Below are 24,571 nucleotides of genomic sequence, written 5' to 3' on the forward strand. Positions count from 1 at the left end.
TGCCATTCAGGGCATGTATCTTCTATAAACAGATGCTTTTAAAGTGAGCTCTTCAGCTGGGGTAAGCAGAAGCTCTATGCAGGGGTTAAGCATGGTCTGCTGACAGTGAACATGCTAACCTTTTTTGGTTTTACTCTGCCTGGCTATGGAGTAATGCTATTGCAATGTAGTTATTCTTTACAGTGAGATGTCTTTGTCAAAAGAGAAGGGCCATCTAGACCAGAAAATCCTAAGGCTTACCATCCTAGTTTCTCAAATACTTGAAATATTTCAAAAGCAAAGACCTTCCAGAACTTGTATTCACCTTCCAGGTACAATGGCAAGAGAAGTGTCCATGCCATAGCACTGAAAGGAAGAAGACATTCTGCTTCAATAATTTCCTTTCAGCTGTCAGTACAAGAGGAATGAATGTGAACTTCATGGAAATTCCAGAGGAGAGACCATGAAGTGAAAGGAATATGTACCTATCAATGGCTTGTTTTGAAGAGGGCTGTGCTGAGGAGACCTGTACATCCACAGGTGCCCAAACATCTTAACTTTGGCAGTACCCATATACTTTAAAGCCACAAGATCACAGCTGCTGTCTTGTTGACATGTTTTGCAACTGCTGGAGATAACAGTGGAATGGAAAACAGGGTAGTGAAACTGATCATTCACCCCTTCATGTGCTGGGAATCCCAAGTTGTGCAGCTCTGGATGGACCTCCTACTCACAGCACACAGCACAGATCCTTTGTTCCCTGGCATGATAATCTTTAGAGCTCCTAAAGGGTTTCTTAAAAGTAAACAACTCTGTTCATCATTTCTCCTGTCAAATAAAAAGGATGTTTACATGAGAACATACTGCTCACTTTGATACAAAGACAAGGCCGTGCCAGTGGTGTCATGATCAGCTGTCAAGTGGGAGATGCCAACAAGTTTTTCTGATAGAATCAGCCTCTGGGTTTATCCTGCAGCCACATGATACCTGCAGCCAGGCACAGCACAGGTACACACCACCCTCAGGTCAGCTCTTGAGAGAACCCCTAATACTTCAATGTACAATAGTATTCCAGTTAGGATCGCTGCAGCTGCCAAAACCAGGCATGTAGTTATCCTCGGTTTTCCTTCTGAACAAGTTAACAATCACAAGAGAAATGATAATAGTGTTTTCATGTTTGTAGACTGAATAATTCTTATGGTAACAACAAAGAATACTCAGACCTCTTGAACTTGCTTTGTAATACATATTTTTTAAAATATGTTGTTGGTTTAGCAGTAAACAAGCATCATTAGATGTTGCATACAAAACACTGGTGAAAAGTAAAGTCATCTGCAGACGGGCTGTGTAAATGTAACCAGGTGTGCTGGGAGTGAAGTCAATTCATCACTTAATTTCTCTGTCACCAAAAAAAAAAGAGTGCTGATTGCCAAATCAAGTGGTTGCCTAGCATCATCAATGCAATTATTTCCACTCCTTTGAGTTTTGCATCCAGATGCTTCTGTTAGCCCTTACACTGTCGTAAGCTCAGATGCCTCACTGTCTGTGGTGGATTCCTCACGTTGTTCCCACTCTCTCTCCCCTGTGTCTTTGCAGTGGTCAGTGTACATCCGTGCTGCTGTCCGCAAAGAGAAAGGATTGCCAATATTGGTGGAGCTGCTGCGGATAGACAATGACCGGGTGGTGTGTGCAGTTGCTACAGCTTTACGAAACATGGCCTTAGATGTCAGAAATAAAGAGTTAATAGGTATGTTCTTTCCAAACAATCTATATATACACTGTGCGTTTGGGGATTTTTTTTTTCCAGTTTGTAGCAGAATGAGCACAATGAAAATTATTCTTACATTTCTAGAACAATTTCTTTAATTCTTTTTCTAGTGTGTCATATTCAGATTTTATATGACAGCTTGCTAGTATATATCAAGGAATTGTTAAATTAATTAAACATCATGAAATGTTTCTTGATCTCTCATGCTGTAATCTCTGTGAGAAAAGCAATGGCTTTGTTCTGCTTTAGAATTTCATTCTTAGGCTGGCAGTAGCACTTGCATCTTCCAGATCAAGGATCTGGAAGCAGAGCACCCCGTCCTGATCCTCAGATTACCTATTGCAAATAACTTTGGAGTCATGAAATAACAAGTCATAAAAATTTTAAGATTACAGGAATTTACTGGGCAGATTAGCAGCTCCAGCAGGAGAACTGGGAGACTCTTGCTTCACAAGCAAATACGCTGTTAAGGAAAAGGACAATAATTTATGTAAATCGTTGCCCCTGAATTCTGATTGTATAGTAAGCACACATCTGGGGGTTTGGACATGTTTTATTTTGTTCAGGCGTTTGATAGGTTTTTTTAGCTGAAATTCATCCAAACACTTTGGGTCATTGAGATTTTATTTTCATGTTCTGTCTTTGAAAAATAATCACTTTCTTGATTTTTAATTATTTCAACAATCATAATCAATTTATTTCAACTTCTGTACATAAAGAGCATATTTTCTGTTAATTTTTCCTAACTTGTTGATTTGTTATAATTACAGCATATTTCTTCCTTGCTTTTAATTACAGAATTATATAAATAGATAATAGGATCATAATGTTTATTATTTGCATCCAGTGCTATCTTAGGGTTAATGCTTCATTACAGCAGTGCTCTGCAAATTGTTAAAACAAGGCAATCACTCCTCTCATATTGGGAGGAGTGTCTCATTGTACTAATGTTCCCAGAGCTGCAAATTTCATTTAGGAATGTAACACTATACATTTAAAATTGAGCTGTCTTAATCTGATGTGCCATTCAAAATACTGCTCTAATTATAGATAGTAAATTTGCATATCTGCAACATTTTAATATTTTATTAAATTCTTAACATATCGTAAAAGTAAAGATCAATTTTTAAAATGTGGGAACAGTCGGTTGAATATAATAGCCTAATATATTTATTTCTGTAGCCAGCTAATAATAGCTGTAGAGTGCTGCTCTGATTTATGTTATTTCTAGAGTTATTCTGATAAACTGTGCTTCATAATTGCAATAGTAATTTGCTGTGGCTTAAAAACAGTCCAGACATGCCAATATGACAGGGGAGTTATGATTATAATTCTTGAACCCATTTCAGCTGTGATCTTTGTATGTTCATTTCTTTGGCTTTCATCATTGAACTTCAAAGAAACAGTAATAGCGGTCATTACTGCTCTTGTTCTCCAGTATTTTTTAGCAAATAGGGCCTATCAGAGAACTGATTTTTAGAAATGCTAAACATCAGCAGTGGTCAAGGATTTCAACTCATCTTGTAGTCCATCCATTTTTGTGATATTGCACTTCCACATATCGTATATGTATTGCAGGGAGGCTTAGCTGTTGTTTCGCAAAGGAAGCCTCAAAAGAAGCTTGTGCTTTATCATGGCAGTTCTTCAAGCATCCTTCTGCCTAGGCAAAAATCAACATGCTGTTTTCTTTTCTCTTTCTGATTTTTGTTAGTGTATCAGGTTCTTGTGGTGACACACTCTGCCTCACAAGCTGGAATTTTCCCCATAAGATAATCTTTACTAAAGGAGAAATTTTCAACTGTACATATAGTAAAGTTACATAGCTAGAATTGGGTTGTTTGGGGGTGGGTTTAATTCCTTTATAAAGCTTTCTTTTCAGTGGTGCTGTCGTTCCATTCCCGGCTGACATTTTTTTACTGAAATGTGCCACAGAATGATATATTTAATTCTGCTGCTGCCAAGCAGCCCATAAATCAGTATTGAGGCACCTGGAAAATATATTAGAAAGGTTGCTAAAATCCAGACTCACCTGGATTCAGACTTTGTATTGAGCTACAAAACAAACAAAAAGACCCTTTTCTCAATGGCCAGAAGTTTCATACTAGACTTCATTGAATTGACCAATCTGTTTTGTTTTTCACATAGATCTATCAACTGTGTTGTTATATTGCTAAAGGTTGGTGTGAGGCTTCTCTTATAATTTATCTGAACCATCCCCATAGCAACATTTTCTTTATTTATAGTGAGGTCTTCTTCCTGGGTTTCATTTCAGGCATGCTCCATGTCTTTAAAAGGACCTTCTTTTTTCTCCTCCTTCATTGCTTTTGCAATGTGCCGCATGTCCCTTGACCAAGACAGCAGACATATTCGTCCTTCTCCTTCCCAAAATTAAACTGCACTCAAAACCATGGGAAATCTGGCCTACTTACTACTGGAATAGATAATGCAATACCCAGTTTTCTGTCCTTGAGCACGTTGCTCAGGTGCATTCCTGGTTACAGGGTAGACTACATTCATTTTCACTTGACTTCAGGACCTTTGTCCTGTGTAAAATAGTACACAGTGTTTGTTGCTTCACAAAAGTGCACCCAAGGGAGAGGTTTCTTAGCTTTTTCTCTCTCCCAGCTGAGGGAAAGATCCATTACTGATATTGCCTGTTTTGTTCTTCCTTGGTTCCAGTGATCTAGGCTGCACAGCACCCCTGTGTCCCTCTGGTACCACAACATTTTTTCACTTCTATTCATGTGTTCAGAATTTTGGAAGGCTTCTTTTCCTGCCTTAAAATAAGTTCTGTCTCTGCTAAGCTTCTCCATGGGTCCATTCGCTTCTCCCCACAACCCCAGTAGATGCCACTGAGTTGACAAAAATCACTTTTATTTGCTTTTGACTGTTCACTTAGGCAGAAGAAAATCACTTTTATCCCACAGGTCTTCTAAAAGCTATGTCAGTGACCTCTGTGCGGTTATGTCATCCCCGTGTTTTTTCCCTCTTCTTCTGTTCCTTTCTTTCAGAAAAAAAAGGTGAGGAAGGGAAAGTAGAATGACAAACCCACCCTTCTGTGTTCCTCAGGGCTATATTGGTGCCTTAGTTTGAGTATATGACATTATTCTCTTTCTGCTGGGAATGTAGTTTTTAACTTGAGGATTACCTGAGACCTCGATTCTGGCAGTGCCAGTCAGGCCAGTGCCTCATGCCAAAGCTGTCCCTCTGTCTTCCCTACAGTGAGTACATCTACAGACTTCCATTCTCTAAAGCCACATTGTGTTGGAATGGTATCAGAAATTGCTAACTTAAGTTTCTTTTCTTTAATTAGAGGAAATTCGGATCAGCTGTATGGGGCAGAAAAGTTTGAAAGTAAAACTTGTCTCCTGTAAACAGCATCTTTGCAGGATGAATTGTTGCAGTCTGCCCCAGCAGCCTTCCATGGCTTTCTGGTTCAAACACCTTCCACACAGTCCTCTGGACTTTTAGGGAACTTTCTGTGGGTTACCTGAGCCTGCACTGTAGACCTGTGTCCTTAGGACTCTCCCAGCCAGCACTGGTGCAGCAGCCTCCCTTCTTGCTATTTCTTCTACTCATTCTGCATGTAAAAAGGCTTTCCAAATCAGGATTTCCCATTCAGTCCTGGGAAACAAGCCAGCTTCATATTTCTCTTATCTGAAAGACAGACAGCATTTTCTTCTCTGCTTCTATCCATGACATCTTTAACAACTGAGATTATGCATTGTACAATTAATTGAAAATGATGTGACTTGTTATTCTATATAAACGAGCAGGTACAGACTATCCCTGTCTGAAATTTTTAAGGTATCACTATTCCTAGAATTTGCATTTTCCTTGTTCTTGTGTATGGACAGCATTTACGTTTTATTTTAAGTTTCAATTACTGCGGCATTTTAAAGTGCAATAGGTGGTCTTTCAAACAAGTTAAGCTGATTTTTCAAGCTGCCCCAGATGAGATATTTGTCACTATTCATGTACTGCAGAATATGTACCATATAGGATTTGTCCTCTTGAAGGAAAATTTGGAATTTGTATTAGTACTGTTCAGTGATAAGTCCACAGGGTACAGGCTTTGGAGAAAAAGCAGAGCTGGAGGTAAAATGTATAAAACTTCAATGCACAGTTTTGTGCTTCAAGTCTTTCTGTCACTTTCATTTTATCTTGACAGTGATTTCTAATGCCATTCTGGATCAGTGTTGATTAAGAGGAATATGGTACTAGTAATTGAAGAACACCATTCTTTCACTTGGCCTCTTGGTCTGCATTTTTGCAGTTAAATAAAAGTTGGTTTTTTTTTATAGGCTGGTAATATTTTAATCACTCAGCCTTGGAAAAATGGGACAGTTACACCTAAAGGTTTTTGTTGACTTCTTGTACTGTGTAGAAAACAAGTCCTTGCATATCTATGCCCTTCAAATGTTTAGAGAATAGAGGTGTCTTTTCAAGACTCTAGATTCTGTGGAGTTTGATGGGATAAGTCGAAGTGTTGAAATAATTAAATCATCCTTGTGATTATCATTGTAGGAGCTTGATTCAGATAAGTAAAGATAGTGATACAATTTCTTCTGCTTTCACAAGATTTTCAAAACGGGGCCTGTAGCAGGGGTCATTTTAAAATAATTGTTCCTTAGTTAGCGACTGTGTGTCAGTACTGAATTATCCTCTTTTCACTATTTGTCTGTCAGTAATGCAGTTATACATACAAAATTCAACAATAGCACATCAATTAAATTATTACTTAACAGGTGCGAGAAACTGCTTACTCTTGCTAGGTATCTAAAAGTTCATTGTCTGACATAAAATACCTGTAATGGACGCCCTTATAGGTGGCTGAGAGACTCACAGAAAGTGACTTATTTTGTCTAAAATGTGATAAAATTGAATTTACCCTGTATTACTATATCACCATTGTTTAGTGATGAAAACGTCTAAGTGTGTAAATTGTCAGTGTATGTCTTGTGATCTCATAGCAATGTGGGTCTGTTTGAGTGCCTGGTGTTTGTTTTAAAGTTTTATTGCTAAACTTGAGAAACTTTGACTGAATGATGTATCAGGAGTTCACAACTCTAATGAATTGTTAGATTTGCAGAATAATTCATGTTGGAAAGAACCTCACCTGCCCTGCTTTGCACTCAAAGAAAGGTTCAATGTGTTATTTCAACATTTGGAAAGATTGCTTTTCAGCTGTGAGGCTGCAAATGCTACAGAATCAAGTATTTGCATCCTCAGAGCAGAACATGGCTCTTCAGGTGTATAAACAGCTGTGTGGGGTCCTCCTATCTTAGAACACGATCACATTTTGTTTCAGGATTAGTGATAAATCCAAGTGAAAAGAGTTCCCAGTTTTGTAGTTACAGGAACAACAGCTAAGTTCTAGTAATGTACATTGATAGGGAATATGGGGATGTGTTGGGAGCAGATTAAATCAAATATGCAGCTTTCATCCCACTTAAGAATGCCTACATCGAGCTTTCTCTTATTTTTGATGTGAGCATTTCTCAATTTCTCACACATGCATCTACTGACAGTGAGAGACACTGATTTTTTTTAATTGAATTTTTAATTGACATATAAAGTATCTTAGTCACTGGGATGTTAAATTGACATAAATTCGCAATGCAGAAGATGCCAGAAAACACTAATCAGCCATTTGTTCAGAAGAAGGTGAAGACATAATATATCCTGCAATTTGTTTCATTTGTGTCAGTTTTTACTGCACTTCATTTTTTTGTGTTTGATAGTTGAGCTGTGCAAAACAATAAACAGATACCTGAATGAGAATAGGCTGTCATCAGGAGGTTGAGGAAGTTGATTTACAAAATTAAATGTATTGTCATGCATTAATAACTGGTGCTCCTTACTCTGTATCAATGAAAAGAAAGATGCTAGTTAAGTCAGTAAAGGAGTAATTAAACTATGTTGTTTTAAACCACCTGTATGGTAACATCTGGGCTCACTGGTTTTTAGTGCTATATAAATAAGTTAGCTGAGAATTTAACCTGATATATATTTAAATGTCAAGTACTTTTTCCATTGCAGTGTAAAAGCCTTATGTCAAGGAGATGTTGACTTTTCATGTACCTTAGTCACTTGCATGTTACTTTTTGCTCTGTATTTCCTCAAATATATTTCTGACACACAGACCTGGTAGTTAGAGAGGTTAGAAACAGTTTTTAACCTCAGTCATTTCTTATTAAATAACACTCTCATGTGAAGAGATTCAGGAGGAAAAACAGCATTGATAAAACTGCATTCTTATTTTTAGTATCAAAGTCAAGATCAAGCACTTTCAAAATTAGAGTAACACTTCTACATCTGAACTTCCCTCTTGCTTAAGTCTGGGTTTGGAGGGATTTTTCTCTTCTGTGAACCATCTGAAAAAAAATGGTGTTTCAAGTAGGCAGCTGGGCTTCTGAACAGTAAAGGGAAAATGGCACCTCTAGGTGTTCATCCCACTTATCCCTATCACATAAAGTGTTTGCTCTTACAGTCTAATGGGTCCTGAATGAGAACCTAGAGAAGTAGCCAGAGACTCAGTGGCCAACTAAAGTGTACCTGAAGATAGGAAAGTAGTATCCCATCAGAAATTGTTCTGGTAATACAGACTAAACACTGTCCTGCTCCCTCCTTTTAATTAGGTCAGTAGATTCGGCAAGGGCAATTAGTGAAAAAGCACTACAATTTTCATTGTTATCCAAGACAGGAGAAATAACTGCATGCAGGTTCAAGTCTAGGATAATGAGGGATACTACTTTCACAGATCTGTTTTTTGTAGTGCCGAGACAAAGAATAATTTCATCTCTGTCATAGTAAGGTCAAGATGCTTTGCAAATTGTAACCACAACCCAGCCATAGGTCAGCTATTCCTTCTAGTAAAATAAACTGTGAGGAAATGCCTGTAAATTGCCTGTATTTCTATTTTAAGTGCTGTAATCAAGAGAATAATCTTCAGTATTGCACCACGACAGCTTCTCTAGATGATGATGGTAATGTTAAATGATGCGATATAGTGCTTTAAGGTTTATAAACCTTGAAATCTTTATTATAGGTTTTATCATTTTGTGTTCACATTCAGTATTACTTAAGATTAAATTCTGAGTGCAAGTCATAAAAGTTGCAAAATCTGGTAGAGGTGGCCCAGGAAAGCCTAGATTAATTGAGGCTGCCAAAAACACCACCACCTCCAAAACCAGCTGAGGGATGTGCCTTTTCACTTCACTTCACTGATGCACTTTTCACACATAAGAAATTGCCCTGACCTGCACCTTACATTTTGTTTGAAATAAACAGTTTCTGTTCGTTTCTGTTCTCCTGTACAAGGTAGCAAGCAATTAAACTGTATCTGCTTTTCTCACTCAGAAGATTGACATTTCAAACAATTTAATATTAATTTTCATCTCTGTTTCTCAGTATGTTCGTGCTGAGAAGTGCCACTTGCCTTTTGAAAATGTGGAGTTCTGATCTAAAAAGTGCGTATAAATTAGTCACATATTCCATAAAATATACAAAGGTAGAAATGCAAATTTCAGAAACTGCCAAACTAATTTTAAAAGCACTTTTACATCCATGAGAATGGAAAAGCAGTTTTGAAAATCCAAGTTTTGTGACAGCCTTACAGTAACAGATAAGTGTATCGAAGCATGTTTCCAGCCTATTCTATATCAACTTCAATTGATAAAATAGTGAGCTAGTTTTATTTTCTGTAAGATTCAAAATACTGTTTTCCTCTGAAATACATATCACCTTAAGTGATTTTTAAATGATAGAAGTGACATATATGGCATTTTTTACTAAAAGCACTTTTCTTTGAAGAAACTCAAATTCCCATTCATGACACGTGTCAATGCAAGAGAGTAGAAAATGGCAGATGAATTAGCTTTTGATGAAGGAAAGTAATGTCATTTTCTTCTTACATGTGGAGACCCTGAGAATGGGTCGGGGGCACTGTAGTTTCAAAAGATGTCGAAGGTGGATCAGAGAAATGGAAAAAAAAGATAAACTGGTAAGAAAAGAAAGGATGAATATGTATTCATTAAATTTAGACTACTTATAGATGCTTTGTGGTCATATTAACAGTAATTTTCTCTGTACATTGACATCTTGCACTCTGTAAATTAGTGCAGTTGTTCCTGCAAAATCTCATTCAATCCTAGTTCCCAAGTTAGATGTTGACAGGTGAAGTGGACAGTGCACAATGTCCCTCTCACCTTATGTGGTTTTTGAAAGACACTTTCACTTCTATTTTAGTGTCCCCAAAGTTGTTTTCTTCATGTTTTATAGTGCTTAAAAAGGAAAAATGTTAAGGATAAAACCCAAACACCGTTCACAAAGGTGACACTGGTAGAAAATTCTGATTACAGGAACCTAAGCTATGTCTTTGCACAGGAGGACTAATTGTAGGCTAACACAGAAGTAAAATACCTGCAAATATGCAGCACATATGTTTGTCATCATCTATTAGATTAAAAAATGCACCACAGAATGTCTCCTTTTCACTGGACTAAAAATGTGACTGCTGGGGTTTAGAAATTGTGTTCCTTAATTTAAAGTGAAAAACCACAAGCTGCTTCCCTGTTCCCATCCCCTCCAGTGAGAGACAAATGGCAGACATACCAAGCTGAGATAAGAACAATTTACTGGAAACCGCAACGAGATAAGAAGACGGACAGTAACACCAACAAAGTTGATAACAAAAAGATACAAAACTGATACAAAAAGAGGATGAATTACAGGCAAAAACTACTCTCCAACCAAGACAGTGGAAAAAAACAGTGGACACACTTTTCATGTCCGTGCTTTTTCCCTTAAATCCAAGACAGTGATAGTGTCTAATAGCACCATATCTTGGCCTCACCCACACAGCTCCAGGCTCTGCCCACCACAGCAACTGGAAAAAATTCACTCTGTCCTGGACTGAAACTAGGACAACAGCAAAGGTAGAAGATACCACAGAGTTCAAAGAATGCAGAATTAGGAAAAATTGTGGATGTCTGGGTTCTTACAACTGGTATTTTAACTAAATCTCAGTGCAGTTAAATTGAATTTAGTTTTTCTTTCTGTTCCTGACCATTATGTGCTTACACAGTATTCCTGGTTCTTAGCACTTGCCCAGTATGGGCAGAAGGTGATGGTACTTCTTTGTTGGGTTTTATGCACTCTGTGCCAAAATACCTGTGTACATGTGTTGGCTTAGTCTTTGACAGATATAAGGAAGGCAGTCAGTCACATACTTGTTTTCTGCATGCCATCCTCAGAGACTTCTGTTTTCTTACAGTATGATTGGTCTTCAGAAAGTACTTCCTACACGAAAAAAAAAGTAAGAACCAAGTCATACCCTGGTTGTTTCCATCATTTATTTTGGGTTTTATTGTTAAAGGCCCTTGTTTCAGTTAACACTAGTAAAACTTCAAATATCCTCTTAATTACAGAAAGCAGAATAATGGTCTTTTGCTGCAGCCTTTGCAAATGAATGCTTGTGTTTCCTGATGGATGTGGTACCTTTATGTGCAGGTAGTACCTCTCAAAAGGCACTGTCTGGGACTGCCTGGAAGCACTGTCACTGTGTCTTAGGTTTCTGGTCATTTATGGGCTTTTGTTTTTGGTATTGGTTAAATAAGTCTCAGAAAAAAATCCACTTCCACTCCTACTTAACAAGCAGTATTTTAAAAACACAAAATCTGCTGTTAAATGCTTATAACTGATGGGATTGAACAGCAGCAGTTTTGTAATACGCAGTTACAAAATATTAAAAGGGTAACAAATTCTCATCATCTGAGATAACTGAGGGAATAATCAATTTGCTGAGGGGCCTTATTATCATAATTCCATAAGGTAAGACTGTGATTCTGCTACTTAATATCTCGATGGGCTCAATTAAACAAAAGTAAAGAAATGTGGTTTTTCTCCCAAGGAATGCCTAGAGAACCCTTAGAATCAGCTTCAAAGCCCCATTGATCTCTCCATGGCATCTCTATAAAATTACTTGAAATCTGGTATTACTGATACAATCTTCAGTGTTACTATGTTTTTCGTTTTCCTTTTGCTTCCTCTTGTGTCTGCGTTATGCAAGAGGTTGTGTGAACATGAAAAAGATTCAATGACTACCCCCTAGAGTTTACAGTTTTATATATATATATGATATTTTATAATGATAGATTAGACTTAAGGAATTGACCTAAGAAAGAATTAAGATGCATTAATGCTTAAATCCATGCTTTTGTACAAATATGTAATATGAGAAGTATAATTTGAAAGACCAGGTTAAGGTAAAAGAAAACAGCATATTATTTGCACTTATAATTGAAGGCCTTTATTTTTTTTAAAAAGGAACTAGATAATTGCGTATTTTAGATACAATCACTTCAATATACCAGAATGAAGATTTTAAGCAAACATAATCAGAGAAACACCTTTAAAGAGACAGTTTTGAGAATTTTCAGCAGATTGTTGAACTCTAACTTACAAAAAGCAATGGAAATAAAACCTACCTTGTTGCTGATGGTTTATGAACCTTGATCAATATGTAGGGAAGTAATCAACAATTAATGAAATTCAAAATTGCTTGTCTTTGTGATCTCAGCTATTAAGTAATTGCTAACAGTCTGGGATACATATACTTTGAAATTCCTTTGGTCACTAGATTATATTGTGCCAGTTTACTTCCTTTTAGTCCATGTAAGTGTAGAAAATTAAGTTAACTGGGTAACTTCAGAAAATACATTTTAAAAATAAAGTAACTTCTTCAGGTTTTAGGGAAGACTTCAGTCTGCAAGTGCAATAAAGAAAAAATTTGGTATTACTGGATCTATTTGGCTTGGAAGGCGCCTCCAGAGGTCAGGCTGCTCCAGTAACAGAAGGTTGCTTAGGACTTGATCCAGCTGATGAGATGGAGATTCCTCAACCTCCTTGGGCAGCTCGTTCTGTTCTTTGACCACCACCATAGCAAAATTAGTCTTCCTTTTATCACTTGGAATTTCCTGTGCTCCAGCATGTCTTTTACTTCTTTGTCTTAGACTGTGGAACTCTTAAGACAATCCCATCTTCTCCACACCATTCCATTAAGTAGTTGTAAACAATAGCAAGATCACCCCATTACCTTCCTTTAAGTCCCAGATGATGCAGTTCTTGTCTGCATGTGTTCCAGTTCCTGAGCTGTCTTTGTGATGCTTCACTGAACTAGTTCCAGTATTTTGCAATGCCTTTCGTACTGGGCAGAAAAAACTGCATGTGACGATCTAGGTGTAGTGTAGATGCAGAATTGTTTGAGTGAGAGGAAGAATTGTGTCTTTGTTGGGTTGGCTATATTCCATGTAATAAAGCCCAGGATGTCATTGGCCTTCTGCTCTGCTAGGGCACATTCTGGACTCATACTCAGCTTGTCTACCAGCACTTCTAGGTTTCAGAGGTTTTTTTAAAAACTTCCTTTCTAACCAGCTGACACCCATCTGTGTGTTGGCACAGGGCTTTATTTGATCTTCAGAGCGTTTGCCTGTGTTGAACTTCGAGTTTGCTGTTCAGTTGTCCATCTGAATAGCAGTCCTGCCCTCCAGTGTATTGACTACTCCTCCCAACATCACATTGTCCACAGTCTTTCTTTCTGTCCTGTCCTTCAGGCTGTTAATGAGGGTGTGAAACAGTCTTGCCCCCAGTACCACCACCTGTGGGGCACCTCTAAGTAACCATATGGATTTCATATTGGCAATGAAGCCTTTTCGTCCAGCCAGTTTTCTGCCCGCAATATCATCTACATATCTGGTCAAAATCTCAGTAAGAACACTATATGGTGTAAGGGTAAACAGGCACATTTGTTATTTCAAGGAGCATAGAGTAAACTCTGTAATTCCTAAATTAGAAGTAGATAAACACAATTTAAATGTCTTTGACCTCAGTGACATCATTGCAGATATTTAAGTTACTTCAGGACAAGGTTCACCAAATTTTAAACCACAGTTTCAGCGTGACAGTTATAAGCTTCAGGGAATAACCATCTTCTTCTGGAATCAGGGCCATAATAGGATAATTGTAACTAAATTCACTTTAACACAGAAGTTTGCTTTATTTACAAGAGGGAGTTGTAACAGTACCTCAATTTGTGGCATTTTTAGTAAGGCACTGTACTTGCAGATTTTAAAAGGGAATACTGTGGAATGTCATAGAATATCCTGAGTTAGAAGAGACCTGCAAGGATAATCGAGTGTAACTCCTGGCCCTGCACAGGACCATGCCCATGAATCACACCATGTGCCTGAGAGCATTGTCCAAATGCTTCTTGAATTCTGTCAGGTTTGATGCTGTGACCACTTCCTTGGGGAGCCTGTTCCAGTGCCCAACCACCCTTTGGGTGAAGCACCTTTTCCTAACATTTAACTTTGTCTTTGGAATTGATTACTTTCAAATCAGTGGAAATAAATGTAATTTCTCTAGTGTTGAACAGTGATGCCTATTATTAAACTAATCGTATGTAGACTAATAGATTCTGATACATAATTCAATTGTATAGCAATAACATGAATTTTAAATTATTTCAGACACATGGAAAAAATTGTTGTAAGAAATGTAATCAGAACACTCTTATATGCAAAGGCATTTTGATTCTGTCCTTTAAAATAACTTACTTCAGATTCAACTCTGAATATCATCTGCAAAAGTATCCGCATATTAAATTGATGTAGAGTGCCTCTAACCTAATCTTTATTTATATTAATATATACACACTACAACACTATATATGTCTGTGTTAGTGTGTGTGTGTGTTAGTGTTTGTGTGTTGATATGTATTTAGGTAGGTTTTATTCCAGGCTTTAACACACACCAAAGAGGAAGAGAAGCTGTGCTAAGGAGTGAACGTGCATGTAGAAAATTACTCCCTTCATGTAAAACACACATTGTATTGTGGCATACAATTGCAACAACTAGAAGAAAATCTTGTTGCTGTCAGCTTAATCATCTCATGGGAGCTAAAAAGAATTTTTCCAACAAGTTCCTGAGAAGCAGGATTCAACTCAGAGTAACAAAGCAGCATTATTAAAATAGAGTGAGTAGGCTGCATAGGTACTAATCACCATACAAAGCCAAACAATGGTAAGGTCTACTTTAAATCAATTAATTAAATAGGGGAGTAAAGTGAAAGTACAAGTAGTTCTTACCATGTTAATAACATCTGGGTAAAATTCTTAGGTGCCTGATGGTAAATTAAGAACTGAATTTCTGTTTTCAGTCATGACATAGGCATTAAATGTTTTAAAAGATTAATAGTTTATTATGAAAAAGAGTTGTATGCCAATTAATTCACTTTGATCCTTTGAAAATATTGTACTTATCCCATTAATTATATTTAATAAATTCATTTTAAATATATTATATAATGCCATTCTTTTTTTAATAGTGGAATTTCTGTTTTCACTCTCAAAATTGTAGGTTTTCAGCTGTTTTATTTAGGATATTTAGGAAACTACAGTTCCCTAACCTAACACATGGTAATTCACAGTGAGGCAGTCAGTGACAAAATATCCTCCTGCTTCTAGATTCTATTCAACCCCTTGTTAACACCTCACATCGACATTGAATCAGCACTCCCTCACTAATCTGTCAGAATGAGCTGGGGGAACAAAAAGATTACTGTTTCATTTTAGACACAAACTTCGTTAAACACAACAAACTCAAATGAGTCAGGTGAGCAGCTCATCTGAGAGTTGAAAAACTCTAACTTGCCCCAGTAGTGTTTATGAGACTCAAAATGATAAATTTTCACACTTGCGTACTGGAGGTCTGCCCACAGCCTGAAAATTGTGTAATTTTGTTAGAATCCAGCCACCATGAATCCTATCTTAGTATTATTGCACCACTGTAAACTCTTGCTTTACTAAAAACCCTCCCTCCCCCTTCTTCCCTCCCTCCCAAAACAAAACAACCACTTTTGGGAATTCCTTCATGTCTTACTGGAAAATTAGAATAGCAAAACATATAGGCTGTGTTCCTTGGACAGACAAAAGCAGGGTCCTTTAGAATATAATGGTATCAGACAGGCTGGCAAGCTGGCATGTATAATTCCTCTATATTGGTATTAAATCTTCAGCAGCTAGAGGTGTTATCCTCTGCTGTACACTGCTGTACCACAATGTCTAAATCAAGCCCCAAAGAAAAGACCATGTCTCCTCCTCTCTTGTGAGCCACTAACGATCTGAAATACCAAGTACATCATAAGCAAAGCCTTTGAGACAGGGGGTTCTGAGGATGGATTTTTGTGCATTATCCACTGTAGTTAAATCCATTCTTCTGCCTTGGGATTGAATATGTATATGCCTTATACTGAAAAGCTCAGCTTCTTCCTAGGGAGACTGAAATTCATCGTGTTCAGTTGTAGACCTGTTCAAGCATCTTTCATTCACTAGGACTTTTCTGATAAGCTGTGCTCAGCTTACAGAAACTTCAAAGCTGAGGCAAAGTTATTAAAAAAGAGAAAAGAACTGCACCTCTAGTTCAATCTTCAAACAATACAAAAATCGATTAAGAGTCAGAGATTAGCTTCATTGTAACCCTACCCACATTCTCATGAAAATCAAATATTGTCTCTTTCCTTCCCCATTTCATTCTAAAATCTACTTAAAGCTTAAGATATCAGTAACTATTAGTCTGGCAATATTAATAGAAAGCTGCATTTTGGAGGCCTGTGGCTAGAGATTAGTTGTAGAGTTGACACCAAAGTAAACAAAGTAAGAGAATGAAATTATTTTCAAAGCAAATACTAAAAAACATCATCTTGAAGTTGTAAGACTTCATTTGCTTCAGTCATTCCTGAGGAGAAAAGCACCAAGTCTTAGGTGGCTTCTTGAGCTGGACATTGGCCTATCCTGCCTTGGTTTCTGTGACAGTGAATGAATGATCACGTGTGGCTTTGTCATTGTGAGAGACAATTAGTGTGCAGAAAATGTCTGGACATCACCCACTAAAAGGAATTCTAAAAAGCTCATCATTACTACAAAACTGATGGAAGTACTTTCAGAAGCAGTGGTAGTAATTTGGAAGTTAGGGTGGCATGGGCTTTTTAACCAGTCCTGGGGCACAGCCTAGATTAGACTGCAGCAGGAACTGAAGAGAAAGCATCCAAGGTGAGCTGTTCACACACTAATCTTCGTGGAAAGAGCAATGCTTTTGAGTAGTGGCCCATCAGTGGGTGTATAACTCTTGCAGGACTGGTGAGTCAGAGTAGGCACTTGGCCAATGGCACCAGCTGATCCAGGAGCCAAGTCACCCGAAGGCTGTGAACAAAAAAAAAATAATAAAAAAAAAATATTCCCTCGATTATGAAGAGGAGTGGAGGAGGGTAAGATGTCTCAGCTTTCTGCTTCACCTGATGCTGAAAGAAAGGGAGCAGACAACAAGAAAAGAAGGATGGTGGTCAAATATACTCAAGGAATTGTGCCATTAGAAAATGTAAGGAAAATATTCAGAGACCTGGGTCTGGGGACTCATATTGTGAATCTGCCATTTTTCACCTAGGTTATTTCCTTCGATCTCTTTTTCTCCCTTTCTTCCAAATATCAGGAAGTTAAGCAGTTCATTCCTTTTGCAAGATCATATTATCTAACAAGTACTGCACTCATTCACAAGCTAAAAGGGTACTTCATCTAAGGAGTATATTTACAGGGCCCTGAACCATAGAGACTTCAAGCAAAGGTCTCAAGCCATTATGATCCTGAAGAAGATGCAGAGTATTATCAAAAACAGCTATCATATTTTGACTGCAGGAGTTTTGAAAATAAGATCCGTATGGAGGTTCCTGCCAGCCATCATTCCGAGCTCACAAAATTCATTTGCAGAATCAGCTGAAATTCACCAGTTATTCTATAGGGAAACCAACTGATGCTAAATCAGTTAACAGGCCTGTTGGTAAAAAAGTGCTGTGAGCCAATCCATCAAGTTACAGCTCCACGTCCTTCTCCTTCAAAATACAGCATACACAACCTCAGTCAATTGATAGTCCTGTCCTGTCTCTCTCAGCACGTCACAAGCCTCCACTTTCTGAAGTTAACTCTCTGCCTGACCCTCTTCTACCTCAGAATAAGTCAGCAATTTTCAGATCCTCTAGAGAAGACAAGGTGCAGTTCACTTTTTATCCTCGGAAAAGCTTCCCTGACAAAGGCCCTGTTAAAGGCACTAACAGTTTCAGAAAACACTCACTCCTCCTTACAACTGCTTTACAATAAAACCTTACCTAGTGCTGCAAGGCCCTTGGACCATAAGTTTGGAAGTCCTAAACCTAAACACAATCTCTTGACAAATGAAGTTCAACATAAATCACAGTCACCCTCAAAATCTCATCATTCTCACCAACCAGTTTCAAGAGCACACAGCTTACTGCAGCTTCCCAAGTTTGACAGTGGAATGGACACAATGCCTTCAGTGAATAGGTTCAACAATCCTATGTATCAGCCCAATAATGTTATTCCTGTTCCTAAAGCCATTCCTATAATCCCTTCAGCACTCAAGGATGAGAAGGAACACCACAGACATACTATTGCAGCCACAGCAAGAGGTGTATTTAACAGCTATGGTAGAGTACTCAGCTCCATAGGGATTTGAGTTAGTATTTTTATACCACAGGGTATATTCCAGATGAACTAGAGCAAGAAATCTGTTTCAAAGTCTTCAGAGACAACACTTCCACTTCCACTTTTGGTCAAAGAGAAAAGTTAAATGCTTCTCAGCCCCTCAGTAATGCCAGAGCCTCGTGGATTAACATTTCTGAAATCAATGGAGCTGTGCCTGATGTACTGTGACCCCAAAACCTGTCAGAACAAGTCCCTTCCTGGGGATCCAGACTATCTCATTGAAATAAACTGTTTCTCAGTCCTAACTGACCATTTATAAATATAAAGTTAGCTCAGTGAATAAAAAATGGGCAACTGAGATGGACCTCACATATATGTTGAACCACTCTATTTCAGGGCCAGTAAGAGCAGCTTGCAAGCTGAATTCAGAAACAGTAAAATTTACCATATGAACCAGTTCTGTCTTCCCATTTTGGACACTTGACTTGCAATTTTCTTTGTTCCAGTTCTTTAGTAGATCATACGAAGATTTCATCCTAAACATGCAATGGGACCCTACATCCAGGGACTTTGCTTCTTCTGCCATCTCTTGGTGACCTGCAATCTCCAGTAGCAGCCTCCTCTGCCATCTGTGTTGTGCATGAGGACATTGAGTAAGAATGGTGCCACTGCAGTACATTACCATAAAGCACACAGCATTGTTCATTGTTTGCAGGTTGAAGAGGTATAGTTAGAGTAGCTGAATATATAATTAAAGCTGAGATGGCAGTCAGTTCGGTCTGTCTTCCTAGCTACTCTTGTTGCTTTCATTTAGATCCCTTTTGGTTGGTCCCTGTCTTTCCTGAAGTCTGCCATTCAGACTAGTTGTATTTCTCCATAAGCCCTGCACAGAGGAACACATGATCTGTATGTTCTGCCAGGAATCGTTGTTAATATACTCCTGAATAACTGTCTTTGTCACAACAACCCATCTTGTAACACATGCCTATCTTATGATCTTCTCTGGCTTCCTGATCCTTACCTCCAAAATTGCTACTCAATAAATTGTTCTTCATTCTTTATTTCTGCAGATAATCATCTCCTGCCTCTCTGTAATAATATTATCCATTTGATTTTAATGAATTCCTTCTTACAAAATCAAGATAACTGAAATCTAAACCAGTCCTCAAAGATCTTTTAGCCTCTGTCCTTGTCTCTATCACCGTCTGTACAATTGACTGTAACGCAGCATGGATATAGACGGACCCAGGATAGAAGATTGTCTACAGAAATTAATTCATACATTTTCTACAGAATTCTTTTGATAAATGCTTCTATTTCAATGATGAACCATTAGTACCTGTTTTGAGTAGCACCATCCAAACATTTTTTCATCCTATTTGCACCAGTTCCATCTTAGTGTCGATTTCTGTTGTCAATAAATACATATTTTCTCCTCTGTATTAATCTTTCCTATTGCATACTCTTGCTGCCTTCATATCCCAGAATATATTCATATCAAAAAGAATGCAGTCCATTTTGATCTTTATGGAGTTAAAATTGTGGTTAAAATTTATATTGGGAGAAGACACTAAACAAATGTGGACACATGAAGACACACATCATATTTAAATGTTTCTTCCATTAAGAATAATCATATTTTTGCTAGGAGAGTAGCAGAGGGGCTGTATGTGCCATCTACTGTATTATGTCAACTATATGAGATACAATGCATGTATTTTTTTAACAGTTTTCTATTGATCCTCAGTTGTCTCATGATGGTTTTGCATTGCATTGGTTTTGCATTTGTTTTGGGCAGGAAGATTAGGTTAGATAAACTCCCAATGTCCTTTCCAACCTCAGTTATTCTGGTTCTACATGTAATTTTTAAATTTACTTGATATTAATAAAGGCATTTTTTCATGTGTATAAGTCAAATACTTCTGTGAATTATAAAGGACAACATTATCAGACTCAGTCTCTGAAGGGAGAAATAATTCCAGGACAAAGAGAACTTGAACATAAATGACAGATTTATCTACTTTCATTTGCTTTCAGAGGAGGATTTTGAAGCTCAAAATTGGGCCAGGTTCCAAGATACTTTTCATTATATTTACCTTTTAATGTTTGAAATAAATATGTACTAAGAATATATTTCAGACATTTTCAAAGATAAGAATCTGTGTGTCAATAAATCTGGAAGCTAAGAGCTACCTAATAGAATATCTCATAATTGGTAAGAGAGTGCTTCATATTAATGATCTTTAAAGAATCTTTTCAGCATGTTTTTTTCTGCTACAGATTTGATTCAACATGACTGCAAATATGCTTTGTATGGCTGTTTATATTAGATAAGGAGCTCATGTTTAACTGAACGCATGGCTGCACAATATTGCTGTTAACTTTGTCTGACTCAAAAGCTGATATGCAAATACTAGTATTCTCTTTCCTTCGTGTTTTTTCACAAAAGTTTCATTTATCTGAGTGGATTTTTTTGGGAGCAGCACTATGATATTTAAGATCCATTTAGTTTAATGGTGCCATTTAAATGGAGTATTTCGCATAATTGTTAAAGGGAAGACCACTTGCTAGTGCATTGCATCATATTTGATTCATAGGCAGGAATTTTAATTGGGTGTTTCTGCTAAATCAAGCTGGGAACCGGCTTGAACTGCAGGAAAAGCAGGGCTAACAGGAGTAAAAGCTTTAATTTTCTCACACAGTGAAGCCTAATGTTTGCTTGAGACAGTGATAAATGAAGCCTTACATCATTGTTCCTGCTCAGCTTTAAGAGAGCAAGTTCATGCCAAAAACCTAGTCTCTTTTTTGACAATTATAAACATTTGTGTCAGCTTATTTTCTACTTTTACTGGCTTACTTGGTCTTGGTTTTGTTATAAGTTCAGAAGTTGTGTTTGTGCTGTTGGGGTCAGGTATTAGAGTTTGGGATTGGGGTAGGAAATTGGTGAGAGGTAGGGGCTGGGAGTCAGGCTTGGGGTTAGTGGCCAGTTCGTGTAAAGGCTTAACAAGCATGGTTGAACACCCTAAGCCCACTTATAACCACAAAATCAACCCTTCCTTGCTGACTCAGCTCTTTCACACCCTTTGTGCGAGCTTCACGTGCCAGCCTCCAGACTCTGCCTACTGAAGTGCTGAGGCATGAGGATCCCCAGGGATCCAGCTGAAGCATTCTGTCATCCTGGACCTCTGCCCATCTCCCACCTCCTGAGCACTGGCACCCGAGAGCTGGGGCCAGAAGAGGGGCTGAATGTGCAGGGTCAAGAAGGAGGAGCCTTCCTTAGGCTTTGGGAATCTGTGTAGGACTAGGGTTAGGGGGTTGAGGCTGCTTTTTGGGGAGAGGGATTCGCCTGTAGGGTTACAGAAGGGCTTTGGGTCAGGGTTTGGAGTTCCATTAAGAATTTTTTGGTAAGCAGTGGGGGTGTAGGTTGGAGGTGGGAGTCACAGTGAGGGCTATGATTAGGGTTAGGGACAGCAGATTGGGGCTGATCAGAACAAAGATGTGGGGTAGGGATAAGATAAAGGGTTTCAGGTTTGGTTTTTGGCCTTTGTGATAGAGCTTGGGGTTAGGGTTTAGTGAAGGGGGCTGGGGAAAAGTGTAGTGGTCAGGTTACATGGGCTTTGTGTTAGTGGCCAGAGTTGGGTAAGGGCTTAAACAGTGTGGTCTTGCACTTGCTGTACCCACTACATTGCCATCACTTTCATTGTCAAGACAAATCCAAAAAAAGTCCTAGAGTCAGCAGCATGCCCAGCAACAAAGCCCCTCCTGGGCTGTCAGGAATGTTAGCAGCAGGTCTGTGAAGGTGATCATGCCCCTCTACTCAGCACTGCTGTGGCCACACATGGAGCACCGAGTCCAATTCTGGGGCTCACCAATACAGAGAGACACAGACATACTGGAGAAATTCAGTAAAGGGCCCTAAGAATAATTATGGGCCTGGAGCATCTCTCAGGGAGCAGGGACTGTTCAGCCTAGAGAAGAGGAGGCTCGGTGAGATCTTAAACATTGTTTAAATGCCTGATGGGTTAGTGTAAAGAGGACAGAGCCAGAGTCAAATTGAAATACAGGAAATTCCATCTGAGTATAAGAGAACACTGAGCTGAACCTACATTGAACAGAGGAGTTAAACTACATTATCTCTAGAGAATCCTGGCAACCTCAACTGTTCTATGATTTGTAAGGAAATTATTTGCATAAATTTGTATTTAATTTTTGCTAGAAGTATCAAGGTCCACAATCAAGCATAACTGTGCTAGGGGCCTCATTCATTCATGGTTGCATTTCAGTTTTACACACTTAGCCCTTTGGGGAATACAAGTGGAAATGGGCTAATCTTTCTGACATAGGGAGCTTAGTCATTTAATTAATCAGTGAGTGATCCTTCTATTTTATGACTGTTCTTGCATTTTATTCAAGGTGCAGGCTGTAACCTTTCCTTCTGAGAAGTTCTCTGCAACCATAAGAAAGATAAAAATGCTCCTAGTCCAAATTTACAGATTTTGTAGCATAAGCTCTGTGTACCAAAAGAATGTGTCATGGTGGTGTTCAGAGTTCACCTGCTGTTTGGTGGATCTAATGTGCAGTAAGAGAAAAATAAATTGTCTCATTACTTACTCAGGAGAAAAGTTACAGGATCTCTTCGATTGTGTGCTACTCAGGGTGCTCTTAAAGTGATGTTTTATACATTATTTGGATTTTGTAACTCAAGATTATTTTAGCAAATCATCAGTGCTAATTTTAATTAGAGGAAAATGCTTCTATTAGCATGAGAATATGCAAAGTCATGTATTTGTGTATAAAGTTTTTCAAGGTGACACTGACAACAAAGGTTGCTGTCACAAAGGGAACATGACATTCTGCAGATCTATAGTTTTCAGGGGAGCAGTCTATCAACAAATATTTTACTTTTGGTAATATTGTCCTCTGAATCTCCTGTGATTAGGAAGTCAGAATTGTATCTGACCTGTTACCTGTTTTGTTTAGCTAACGAGCATTTATTTTTCAGCCTTGTTTTTCTGTTGTTATGTCAAATCTTTTCCAGCACTCCAAGCCTCATCTCCCATCCCTTCCCTGCAATGCAGAGTGTAGTTTATATTCTGCCATGTCTCAGGGAAGCAGCAAGGCTGCTGAGTACATGTAAAATTTTTACTCTGACTCCTCCCTAGTCTTTCATAGCTCTTTGATCATTTAAAATAAGGCTCTGGAGCCTGGAAGACAGCTGCTCTCTGCCAGATTTGTCTTTTCCTTAAATCTGGAGGAGGAAGAAGACTTTAGCAATATTTGTTCAATTATCCCCTTTTTTGGAAGTAACTGGGGTCAGCCAATGTTGCAGAAGTCAGTGAACTTGAAGGATCTAAGAGGTTATGGGCTTTGCTTTAAGCAGGTCTCCTCTGTCCAGCCTATCTCCAAGAAGGAGATTAGCCCAGCATAACAAATTTAACATACAGACTCTCTGACTCTTGCCATGTGCATCCCATGGAGGTAAGAAAAGCAAACTGAGTAGGTGCACAGTCCTGAGAATCCTCCTGCCATGTGTTACTGAGTTGTAGGTGAGCAGCTGTCACTCAGGTTAAAAGAGCAACAGTTTAATGACTCTGAGCAACCTCAGATGAATGTCTGCAGGCAAGGTTTCTTTGAGGGCCACTAGAGAGAAGACTTGATCAGCTACTAGCCTGAAGGTGACACCTGGAGCTGTTACTTTGAAAGGATCAGCAGTAGCACAACCCAAAACCAAGTCACATTATGAACTGTTTGACTCCCACCTCCTGAGGAAGCACAAACAGAACTGTGCTCCAGTAGATCTGTACTCTGATGGATCAACTGGGACTAGGATTCATTTGACACAATTTCTTTAAACACAACTGGTAATGAACTATATGCCTTAGATGAGCTGGGAAACTTTTTTATGAGAAATGTAAGAACTAGTAGTGTTGTAGTCAAAACAATAATATACTACTCATTTGTTAAGAAGATTACTGGATACTTTTTTGCCCTTCCTATGGGAACACAGAACCAACTTTCACTCTTTATCATCCTTGCTCACATACTTACTGTTTTCAGGTCTTCTATTGTAGTAGCTTTAGGTGATTTAAAATATAGAACTACAATAGAATTTGCTCTTTTCCAGTGTCTGTGTTGCTAAGAAGACAAAACATTGTAGAGACCAGGAATTTAACTGAGTCAGAACATTAGTAATATTTGCAAAATTAATTGACCTCTAAAAAATACCTGTAAAACCAACTACATGTCCACTTTCTGCATGACTAATGTGAGA

The 24,571-nt window shown here is 38.2% G+C and overlaps 1 protein-coding gene across 5 annotated transcripts in view; it reads left to right on the forward strand.

Moving 5' to 3' along the window:
• The window catches only part of CTNND2 (catenin delta 2), a 630,539-nt gene that overhangs the window by 556,016 nt on the left and 49,952 nt on the right, over positions 1 to 24,571 (forward strand). For all 5 annotated transcript variants that reach the window (XM_088170959.1, XM_088170931.1, XM_088170938.1 and 2 more), the window contains one exon: positions 1,576 to 1,726. In XM_088170959.1, coding sequence (XP_088027085.1) covers positions 1,576 to 1,726 — 151 coding nt within the window. The remainder of the gene's footprint in view (positions 1 to 1,575; positions 1,727 to 24,571) is intronic.

This window comes from Sturnus vulgaris, chromosome 1 (genome assembly GCF_052056855.1).
Source record: "Sturnus vulgaris isolate bStuVul1 chromosome 1, bStuVul1.hap1, whole genome shotgun sequence".
NCBI classification, from domain to species: Eukaryota; Metazoa; Chordata; class Aves; order Passeriformes; family Sturnidae; genus Sturnus; species Sturnus vulgaris.